At 44.1% G+C, this 12,185-nt stretch overlaps 1 protein-coding gene across 1 annotated transcript; it reads left to right on the forward strand.

Moving 5' to 3' along the window:
* Window positions 1-208: 208 nt before the first annotated feature.
* Window positions 209-8,243, forward strand: POU2AF1 (POU class 2 homeobox associating factor 1; the record flags this gene model as incomplete). The annotated part of the gene is made up of 5 exons (XM_081333399.1): window positions 209-341; window positions 3,862-3,992; window positions 4,576-4,618; window positions 4,721-4,992; window positions 6,590-8,243. The coding sequence occupies 5 exons, from the start codon at window positions 209-211 to the stop codon at window positions 6,899-6,901; spliced, it is 891 nt and encodes a 296-aa protein (XP_081189525.1). The 3' UTR covers window positions 6,902-8,243.
* Between the last annotated feature and the right edge of the window lie 3,942 nt (window positions 8,244-12,185).

The following is a 12,185-nucleotide window of genomic DNA, read 5'->3' on the forward strand; positions in this document are numbered from 1 at the left end:
ACATCAATGCTGTGAGGCAGGAGGTGTTTCCCACAGATTCAGCCTGTTACCCGACCTCACACTTGCCAACTAGGGAGAAGGTCTAGGGAGGTCAGAGACAGATTCATTGCCTAGGTCTCCTAAGATGGAGCTTTTGAGATACCCCAGGATAACTCTTCTATCTGTGGGATGGGCATCCAAGACAATCAGCTCTCAACAGCAACTAGCTATGACGGCAAAACAGAACCTCGAGTTTCAGATTGTAGAGCCTCTAGATTCAGGGGTGGTGCGGAAAGAGAAGCAATGGCAAAAGCAATGGCCTTTAAGCCATGCACGTGATCTGCTGGGAAACGTGATTGGAAGTAGGTGCTGGATTGGAGAGAACTTAGTGTGGAATCAGCATCCACGGGATGGATCTAATATGGATGTTCTTCAGATGTTCTTCAAAACAGCTTCCAAGTAGGTCCAAGAAGAGAGTGTTCTCCCTCCTGATGTTGCATGGGTTTCTCTCTGTTGCCATCTTTGCATTTATGCTATCAAGCTTCCTCTTAAAATTAGCCCTAGCCATAACTGCTCCACCTTTCCAGTTGGCTCTGAAAAAGGAAGGAAGAAGTGAGAAGCTGGGGAAGGTGGCTGGTCAACAGCTGTTTCCTCCAACTACTTGCCATCAATACTTTGCTATCTTCTAGTTCACTCAAGCTTTTCTTCCTGATACTTTGCTCTAGTGTTTGCCTGTTCCCTGTCATGTTTACCTCCAGTTTGTCTGGCTTGCTCTGGCGTGCTGGTTCCCAGACCTGAGAACGGTTTCATCTCTTGGGCTTCCTTCTGCTATTTTCCATTTCTCCCCTCCTATGACCCCATGGCTCCTTGCTTGTCTACTCCACTTCTCTGGGCCAAGTTCCTTTTATCAGATATAGGAATAATGTCCCAATCCATCTTGTAAACATGATTAACATGATTTAATAGTTTTGCTCACGGCAATGATTGGGCCATGCTGAGCTGAGTTGGACTTTCAGTAACTTCCTTGTATGCAGCAATGCCATTTTCCTGACAACAATCCCACAGTAATTTGCTCTTCTTCTTCAGAGATTCTGAAGAGTCCTCCAATCTCCTGAGGATGTCCCTTCCAACTTTTTAACATTTCCATCTGGCATTGTCCACCCCCTAATCTGGGGTCAGAAGGTGACATCAAGTCATAAAGTAATTCATTTGGCCTTGGGCTGACCATGCTGAGGAACTAAGTGAATTGGTTTTTTTTTCAATATACAGCGATTAAACAAACCATGGTTTTGTATATTTTATGAATCCAGCTAATACTTACCAACATCTTAACCTTGGGTGGCAGCAGAGCCCTGTGTGTTTCTGTGTTCATCATCAGAGGTATCCACAATGTAGGGTCCATATAAGTGAAGGGTGATGTCATGATTGGAGTCCACCAAACCGTGTTGTTCTTCAGTAGTTCTAGAGGGTTAAAATGAGCTCCAGGGGTCTTCCCCCTCCTGAGTTGACCAGTAAGGGACTCAGTTTCAGACAAGAGCCATTCAGGTAAGTCCTCCATCTTCTTCACTGAGGAGGGATCTTTGTATATCCTCTGAAAATGTAACTCCAAGGCTTCCGGAGGTATATATATATACATATACATATATATACATATATATATATATATATATATATATATATATATATAGATAGATAGATAGATAGATAGATAGATAGATAGATAGATAGATAGATAGATAGATAGATAGATAGATATAGATATAGATATAGATATAGATATATAGATATAGATATAGATATAGATATATAGATATAGATATAGATATAGATATAGATATATATATATATATATATATAGATATAGATATATATATATATATAGATATATATATAGATATATATATAGATATATAGATATATAGATATATAGATATATAGATATATAGATATATGGTCAAATAAGGTGGTGTCTGTGATGGTGCAATTGAAGCACCAGCTTTTATTTGTGGGTGATGGACTATCACGGATACCTCCTGGATAATCTGGGTGCTTACACGAAATCCTGAGGGACGCAAGTATCTTGGTTCCAAAATATGGTAGGTATGAGCTCCTGACCTATAGAATGTTGCTTCAGTCCACCAGAAAGGGAGCTTTTGATGGTATTTTTTCCTTTGATCTTCTTGAAGAGAAGACAAATTGCAGTGTGGGCTTCCTTGCAAGTGAGTAGTAGCTTTGTCAGAACTAAAGATGTGCAGGACTTTGTATAGAGCATTTAGAACATGTTTTAGAAATGTAACTTCCCCAAAGAATCTTCATAGTTTGGGGGTGTTCCCATCAGCACTCTATAATTCCTAGGTGCCTCTGGGAAGAAGGATTGATGGCTCACCTAGCTGTGAAAGGCTATAATTTTGAAATGTCCCAACACCTATTTAAGAAAGGCTCAACAATTTCCTGAATAAGTTGGCTCCATGGGCAAATTTAAGAAACCTTGCTTGTGTATTTTTTTGTTTGTTTGATATGGACAATGTGTGGGAAGGTGTGAGAAAGCATTTTACGCAATTCCTTTAAAAATATTTTTTTTATTGTTTTAGTTGGGAGCCAAGATCTCCAATTGGCTGGCTAATAAAACACTCGGATTAAGTTTTACGATACTTATTTTTTGCGAGTCTGTGAGAGTGTGTGTGTACTTGTTTCTTTATCAAGCAAACGTTTGCTTTTCAAGGGCTTCTACAAACAGAGAAAGATTTCCATTGTAACTTCTCAAAAGCTTATTATTTTAATGTTATTGTGGTGCAATTATATTGGAGAACCAAGGGGGGAGGAGGGGGGGGAGGGAAAAGGAACACAACTGTTTGCTTTCATTTGCACAGCAAAAAACAAACAAACCCCAAAACCAACAATGATAGGTTGTCACCTGCCAAAGTCTTGGGTGTAAAGTCCGAACTGAGCTTCAAACAGAGTCAGCCGTGCAAAGCCTCTTATGATGACAGTTGCTCTTTCCAAAGGGAAGTTGGCTTAAAGAGCAATGGCTAAGATTGGTGTGAAATAAGTCCCTTTAGAAAACAATTTAGAAGGAACTTAGCGATGCCAATGGAAAGTTGGCACCTTTCACTAAAGGTTTTACCGTTCTCTGCTCCTTGGAAAGGTGGGGACTGTGAAGTCCATGGTGGCCTCCGAGCTTGGTTGTTTTCTTGCAGATGTTTCATTACCCGACTGGGTAACATCATCAGTGCCGTAGAATGGATTAGTCAATAAATTAAATCACAGACACTCTCTGATTTTAAAGAGAGAGAGAGATGGCTCGAGTAACTTGGCTTCTTGTCTAGAAATTTACATGATCTGGGAATGTCAAGGTAATTACACCATGCCTGGCATAATACCACATTCCTCATAACTGGAAGGTTGTCCAAAGATTTAAGGTTGGTTTTTAAAGAGTTTACCTCCAGATAATTATTTATAGCTTGTTTTTGTTTTTTTAAAAATAAAATACAGAATCAGCCTCCCCTCCCCTGATCCTGGAAAGCCTTGTTTGCACTATAATTCCCAGGTTGTTATTTATTGATTTATTTATTCAGTTTCTACAGTCACCTGTCTCTCGCAAGGGACTCAATTAAACCAATTAAAAACACAACAATAATCAAAAATTCCCAGAGGATGCCCTGGAGGCTCTGCACAAGCCTTGCAAACAGTCACACTGTGACTTAGTGCAGTGTTTTTCAAATCTGGCAAGATTTGGACTTCATGTGGACTTCATGAGTGGCTGGGGAATCCTGGGAGTTGAAGTCCACCCCTTTTACACTTACCAGGTTTGAAAAATACTGATTTAAAGGAAGCGTCTTTGCAGTACTAAAGAGGGGAATAACGCTGGCAATATTTTTCTAGCTTCTGCAGCTGAGCAGCCCCTGCCGTCCCGCCCTTACCAAGGCGTCCGAGTTAAAGAGCCGGTAAAAGAGTTACTGAAGAGGAAACGGGGCAGCGCTCAAAATGCCAAAGTGGCTCCTGAAGGCATGGCGGTAAGAGACAGCCAGGTAGAAGGGTGGACATATTGCTATTGACCGTTTCATCCTTGCCCTTCCACAATCACTCCTGGGACAGGATCCTCCAGGCTTGTCACGAGCCACTTCCCGTTAGAGCAGTGTTTCTCAAGCTTGTCAACTTTTAGATGTGTGGACTTCAGTTCCCAGAAACCCCCAACCATCATGGTTTAAGTTGTGTGGACTTCAACTCCCAGATTCCCTCAACCACTGTGCCTTAAGATGTGTGGACTTTTTCCACACAGCTTCAAGTGACCAATTTTGAAAAAAAACAACAACCCTGCTTTAGAATGATGAGCAACTTCCTCTGGCTCTAACTGCCTCTGACATTAGAGCCAGATGTGGTCACATCAGTAACAGCGATGAAAAGTAGTTGTGGGCCAAGGTGTGAACATTTGGGAGTTTTCCACCCTCCTCAAACACATGCCTTCCCCCCCCCCCCCGACTTTAATCTTGACATGGAGTTGCCGTTTGAGCATTACTGATAGTTTCCCAGTCAGCCTCTGAGTAATTCTTGTGGTTTAGCTCTCTTAAATAATACCAACCTCTGATTTTCCTTTAGGTGTTTTTCCCTCACCAGTCGCTTCCATCCTACTCACCCACTGGTAAGAATTTCAGAATTTGGGAAGCCTTTCTCCTCCCCTCAAAAAAGCATATCTTTTCTCATTCTCCATCTTCACCTTTTCCATGTCTCTCTTTTTGTGAAGGTCAAGTTTACTCCGAGACAGATGTGGTCACCTCTTCGCTGCCCCTGATGGAGGAAGGAGCCCTTTATTCAGGGTGGTTGAGTCAGCCACCCCCGGCCACTTTGCAGCCTCTGACACAGTGGACCACGTCCCCGGATTACGTGTCTCACGAAGCGGTCAGCTGTCCTTACACGGCGGACATGTTTGTTCAGCCGGTCTGCCCCAGTTACACACTTGTGGGGACCTCCTCGGTGCTGACCTACACCTCCCAGCCACTGATCACAAACTTTGGGGTGAGTTTGATATGGGACCCTCCATATCACCATTGGCTTCTTCTCCACTAAGGGGTGGGAGGTAGGGTGGAAATCTTCTCTTTGTGCATCATGGATGTGGTGACCCAAAACCACACAAGGTCTTTCATAGCAATAGCAATAGTACTTAGACTTATATACCGTTTCACAGAGAGGTTTACAGAGTCAGCATTATCAAACTCCTGGCTGGGGGCAGTGAGTTAGCCTGCAATACTGCCTTCTAACCACTGCGCCATCACTGCTCCACAGAGCAAGGCTTACTTTAAGTCAGGTGAGATGACCCTCCTATTGGTTGTGTTATTCCCTGATGGAGATGTGCAATTGTGACATTGTTCTGTTTCTGCCATGGGATACGTGAAGGGGGGAAATGCCAGCACAGGGCACCAAAGAAGGTTTTGGAAGTAGCAACACACTCCTTCATTGTTCTTCCATTAGAGGGGATTCCAAACTCTGTTATTTGCAATTCAACTGCTCAGAGGTTTGCCTCAAGAAAAATTGCACACGGTCGGATAGCCTCTCTGCTTTTGTCAATACTGCAACTAGGTCAAATACCAGCAAGGGGAATTAATTATCCTGGGGTGTGAAACACCCCTAAGAAATATGCAATGAACATTCTGCAAAGCTTTGAGCAGCTGGTAAATATTTGACATCAAAATTCTTAGAGGACCATCGTGAGTACGATGTTTTTGGATGCAAATTTTCTTCGCTTCAGATTGTAGCCCAGGTGGTGACCAAAGGAAGAGGGTCTGGGTGAGAAGGTAAAGCATCCTTCAGTGATTATTGTTTGCAGCTCAGAGAAAAAACACCCAAAAGAATGGGAAAGAGAGGTCACACAATTGTCCAGTTTCTGCCCTGGGTGGGCCTGAACAAAGAGCTTCGCGGTTCCAAACTGCAACTTGGGCACTGATTGCAATTAAAGACTGCCATAAATTGCATTGTTCTGTCTCGGGACTCAGAATATTGAATATCACATTTGAATATCTGCAGGGAGAACCTGGATGACATATTTCAAGTTTTGTCCTCATTAATCACCACGATAGTTCTGCTGTCTTCTGCAGCTGGTTCTCAAATGAAACTCCTTGCCCTTTCCTTTGATAGATTTTGGGTGTTCAAGGTTAAAAGACACAATCAGATAAAAGGGGGCTTAACCTCTGTATTTTCTGGGCTCCCAGCCAATGCCCCAGAATCATCTTCCTGCCTTGATAGGTTCTCCATTCATTTAGTGAGTCTTGCCACTGAATTGTGTGAAGAATGAAAGGTCCTTGGTGCTCTCTGAGCTTCGTTATTTTCTTGCAGACATTTCATTACCCAACGAGGTAACATCACCAGGGCAAGCCACTAGTATACAGACAAAGACCAAACTCTACTCCTTTCTAGCACTGATGACACTACCTAACATGGGTAATGAAGGGTCTTCAAGAAAACAACCAAGTTCAGGAGCACTAACCATCCCACAGTCTATCTCTTCCTTCTCCTTTCCCCTTTCTTCTTTCTCCCCCTCCTCCTCCTCCTCCCCCTTGCAGCTCCCCTTTCTAGCATGTTGATGTTAGCTAAAGAGTGTGTTTTATTTGTCCCTCAGGCTCGGTCGGCCTCAAGCCCAGCTGTGGTGCCTCATCTGGATGCGATTGACCAGCAGGCTCCCCTGAGTTACTTCCCCTGGACTCAGCCTATCCCAACTTTACCAGCCACTTCCCTGCAATACCAGCCGGCTTCGATGGCCCTCTCTGCCCCCCAGTTTGTCCCCCTTCCCATTTCAGGAGTTGATCCACTCCCCCAAGCATTAGAAGATACCAGGAAGGAGATGCCTCCTCTGACGCTTGAGAAACTTCTGCAGGATGACACGAATGACACCTATGATTTAAACAACAACCTGCCAGTTGAAGGACTCTGAGACTGGATTCTTAGCCGAGAGAGCTTCTCTGTAGTTCCATTCCTCCCTTTCTCCTCCCCTCCCTCCCTCCCTCCCTTCCTTCCTTCTCTCTCTATCTTTCGCTGTCCTTTCTAGGTGATCCTCAGCTTCTCTTGCTCTCTTTTTCAAAGTTTCAGAAACATGGGATAGAAACACCAGGATCCGTTTCGGAAAAGAAGCTGCAATTTTGAATCTTTGCAACCAGAACTTTGCAACTAGAAACAGCCTTCTTCCTTCTTGGACAACTGCACTGTGGGAATGACAAAACCTGCCTCAAGAATGTGGTCCCCAATTCCTGTTGAGATGACCGTGCAGATCTTTTGAGCCCAGTGGTCAAAAATTGGCAAACGAATTCCTCCCCCATAGTCATAGCAACAAGAACAGACAATATTTTGGGGAAAACCTAATATTACTGTAAAAGTGAAGAGTCCATTGAAGCAGGGTTGAGTCCTGGAATGAGTTTGACATTTCGTGTAACCAATTGTTTCTCAACACTGGAGATCTGGCATCTCTTGGCGGTCTCCACCCAACCCTTAACCACTATAAAACAACTGATCTCGTGATGGTGGCCAATGTCTGTAGCTCAGGTGGAAGATGAGGGTGGAGGGTCATTCCTGAAGCTTGTGGGTTGATTTCCACCAGGCTAGGACCCATCGCAAGACCCTCACTTGATGCAATCCACACCTGACCCATCAGAAGACCCTCATCTGACACGACTTCCCTATTGACCACACAAAGCCCATATAAACAGAGGAACACTGAGACTGGCATCCCCCAAACTCCGCTGAAGATGTTACCTAGCCTAGTAATGAAACATTTGGAAATCAACCCACAAGCTCGGAGAACGAACCTTCAGCCACACAACTGATCCTCCCACAGCCCATTTAGTACCAGGAAGGTCCATGGCCCTTCACTTTTCACGAACAGCTCCTTAGCCATTAAATATTGCATGTCTCTCCTGCAAAGAGGTCCCTTCTATCTCAGTGGGCTTGGAAACAAAGAAGATCAATAAAATGCAGACAGCTTCTGCAGCCCCACAGGTGGGACTTCAAGTTCTTGCAGGGGCAGAAGCCTGGAGGGATTGCAGACAGGACAACCAAAAGCCCAGATTCTTCTTTCCATACCTCTAAACCAAATTCTTGCTGAGCAATTAAGAAGCCCTTGCTTGGTTAGAGGTTATGGATTCCATGGCACGGAGTTCAGTTTTCCTCCTTAGAAACCCAAAACAGCTCAGTGGAAGGAAGCTGGTTTATGCTGTGGCAACTCCCCACTTTGAATTATGGCATTTTTCTACCTTTGGAAAAAAAAGATAGATCTTGGCGTTCTTATCTCTTCTTCTTTTTACTTTGAATGTTTGATATTTAGTTTTCAGGACAGTAAGGAAGATACGGTGGCCTTTTGTGTTTGTGCATGGGTAAATATATCCATAGACATTTACACAGAACACATCAATTAGGATCCAATGTGTCTGGATTTCTATCGTTATTGAAAATCTGGGCTGTGTCCACTTGGTGTGGAGGAAAACACAAGGAGGGAGGAGGAGGAGAAGTAGGAGGAAGAAGGATGGGGGGAGGAGGAGGAGGAGGAGGAGAAGGAGAAGGAGAAGAAGCTCATTCTGTTATTCTGAGGAGGAGGAGGAGGAGGAGGAGGAGGAGAAAGGAGAAGCATCATCTGCAGAAAAACCTGAGGTCATGGCTGCTAAAGCTACCAGCTGCCCAGAAGCTTGTAGTCTGCTTCTAGTAGCTCTACTCAACTCCGCTCTCCTTCTCTGGCCAGGCCAGGTTTTCATTTCAAGTAATCTTTTCCAGGATTGTAAAATGGGCAGAGACCTTATTCCTTCCCCCATCCCCCAAGTACTAGACCAGTATTTCTGTCCCCATAAGTCCAAGTGGACAAGCCTGATCTTGGTGGCTCTAGGAAGGTGGGGGTTGAGATATGGGCTTGCAGATAAGCAGCGTTGCCCAATGCCAGAGAGGGCCCGACCAAGCCGAATCCCGCCAAAGGAAGAAAAGCATTCAGCAAAGGCTCTGGGTTCATTTCCCTGTTGACATTCCAAGCATTCAATCTCTTGAGTTTTTTTTTTTTAATCGTGTGTACAATACAACAGCCTGGGCAGGAGCTGTGTTTGCAGAACCCCAGAGCCCAGCAGAGCAGGCTCGTAAAGAAAAGAAAGGCTTAAGATTCTTCCTACCCCCACACTTTTTTTTGGAGGGGGTGGGCTTGGATTTCAGCCCAGACACACACACAATTGGCTCTTTGATTACAGGGGGAATTTGAGCGGTGGTAAAGGAAGGCCTGGCTGTCATTTGTCAGAGAAAGAAACATGGCGTCAGAGACGCTGAATGGCAACTGTCAGATCCATCCTGCAGAACGGCATCCGACTGAGCCCGTGTGGCTGGGCACCAGTAACCCTGTTCAAGGCTGGAGGTTAAAACATATGAAGAACGGTTGCAGAAATTGAGCGTGTCTAGTTTAATGAAAAGAAAGACGAGGGATGACATGATATCAGTCTTCCAATATCTAAGGCCAGGGTCTGCAACCTTGATAAATTCCTCAGCCAGAATAGCTGGCTGAGGAATTCTGGCAGCTGAAGTCCACAAGTCTTAAAGTTGACAAGGTTGCAGACTCTTGATCTAAGGATTGCCACAAAAAAGAGGGAGCCAAGCTGATCTCCAAAGCCCCTGAAGGCAAAATGAGAAGCAACAGATGGAAACTCATCAAGGAGAGAAGCAACCTGAAACTAAGGAGAAATTTCCTGACAGGGAGCACAATCATTCAGTGGAACTTCAGAAGTTTGTTTGCTGTGAGTTGTTTAACAACCGCATCAAAAAAATTTGTAATATTGGGCACCTCTCAACCATTGCCTTCCTTTGCAACAGAGGTTCCAGCCCCAATTGTGGTTGTAAGTCAAGGATTACCTGTAGTAAGAGAGTACTTCCTAGAAGTAGGCCGGAGAAGTTAGGAAGAATCAACTACAAGGAGTGCTCGGCTTGCAACAGTTGTTTTCGTGACTGTTCGAAGTTACAACGGCACTGGAAAAAGTAATTTATGGCCATTTTTCACACTTTGTGACTGTTGCAGCTTCCCTAGGGTCACGTGATCAAAATTCAGACACTTGGCGATTGGTTCCTATTTATGACCATTGCAAATGGGGCAAAGCTCACTTAACAACAGAAATTTGGGGCTCAATCATGGTCGTAAGGTGAGGACTACCATTACATGTCAGCTCTCCCATCCAGCTTTTGCCTGGGGTTCAACCACAACCTGGCCACCCTTTTTTGAAGATTTGCAGACTTTCACCTTTTGCAAATATTCGTTCCTGCTGAAGACAAGCCAACAGCCTTGCCTTTAACTGCTGGGCAAATACCAGAGCTAATCAGAGCCATTCAAAACAAAACAAAACACTGGACTTAAAAGTATATAAATATTTACTGTATTCCACTGGACTCAAAAAGTCCAGCAGTTTTAAGTGGGAGAGAAGTGACTTAGGAAAGCAAAATATTTTTTTGGGGGGAAAATACCCTTCTCTTTACCTAAGTCACATTTTGTAAGAGATTAAACTTAAAAAGACAGCAACAAATCTCCCGTGGGCATTTTTTGAAAAGTTTGTCTTGCAAATCTTCCCCTTGACATTTGCAGTTAACCGTTGACCTTGAGGTCTCAGGAATGTGTGTGCTACCCCTGACCTTGCTTAATAGCTTGCTTAATGTCCAGATTGTCTGTGGATGACAGCTATCAATTATTCCCTTCAGAGATGTTTATTTTCCCTCTCTCTCACACACCCATCCACATGCACAAACATTTTGGGGGCCAAAGCATGGGACAATTACTCATCTGCCTCTGTCTGCCTCTGCTTCTGATTATCTCCCTGGCTTTCTGATTGCACCGATAGGATCGCCTGAAAATTGCAGTTTTATCTCGGCTGGCATCCCTGCAGCACTCATTCCCCTTCAAGGAAAAGATATCTTTTGCTTTTCTCCTTCAAGCAGAAGGATTGGGGTCATTTCTGAAGACACAGCTGACCTTCAGAGCATGCCCTGGGGCAGCATTTTTGCTCTGCAGACACCAGAAAGAATGACCAGGAGGAGGCCTGCAATGTGCTGTGTCCTCATGACACAACTGGGGCTGGTTGAGCCTCGGCCTTCTCCTTCGCAGGGTTTGTAAACCAGGGATCAAATTTCCATAAATATGGTCTCCTATTAAAGTTATGGCACACATGTTGGTGGGCAGGATTAGCTGGAGATGAAAGGAGCAAACATTTTAATTTCACAAGGCTTCACCACTTTAGTTCCATGTCCTTCAAGATAGGATTCAGAATGGACATCAGACTCAGGTCTAGAGACCTGCAACTCAAAGGACCACAAATTCAAGGTTATATTTATTAAAAATGAAAACAGCAGAAGTCCCATCCTTCTCCATCCAGATCTGTTCGAATTCAAGGGGCTAGGGAAACGGGAAAGAATTTGGAGGAAAAACAAAAGGGGGCACGAGGACCTGTTGGAAGCTGGTGGTCGTGAATGGCAGAAGAAGATAGCATGCACCAGAGGTTCCTCAATTTTAACAATATTTCTAATCACTGTTATAGGGAGTGATCATTGGTTACCCTCCTCTGTTCTCTGTAAGTTTCAGCCATCCTGAATGTACTCACTAAAGGTGGAAGGGCGCCCTATGCTTTACAACCAGGTAAACAGTGGGAGCCATTTCTTGAGGTCAACTTTTCTATAGATGGGAAGGACCTTCTCTGTGTAACCCCCCCAATATGATGACACTGCATTCCTGATGGAATGGGGGCTTTACAAGACTTCAGCTGCTCTGAATTAGGAGTCAGGCTGGTGCTGGGTGTAGGCAAAGAAAAGACTCATAAAGATTATCTGTCTCTTAAGGTGCGGCCTTTAGGGCAGCAGCCGGGGACCGAGGCATCCATTGCTCCAGGTGGGTTGCAGGTGGCCCAACACCTGGGACTGCCAGATGGAGAGGAAAGGGTGGCTGGCCCCCAGCTGCTCCCTTGGGGCGCAAATAACCTTATTAGGGAGAAGGGAGTTATTTTAAAAGGCAATTAATGCCTCATTCCTTTATAGTACAGTTGGATATTCCCTGTGTATGTATATGTATATGTATATGTATATGTATATGTATATGTATATGTATATGTATATGTGTGTATATGTGTGTGTATATGTGTGTGTATATTTCAGGTAGGAAACCCTACATCATTTCAGACAAATGGCTGTCCAGTCTCTTCTTAAAAAACTCCAGTGATGGAGTA

Source organism: Vipera berus (assembly GCF_964194415.1).
Source record: "Vipera berus genome assembly, chromosome: 8".
Taxonomy (NCBI): domain Eukaryota; kingdom Metazoa; phylum Chordata; class Lepidosauria; order Squamata; family Viperidae; genus Vipera; species Vipera berus.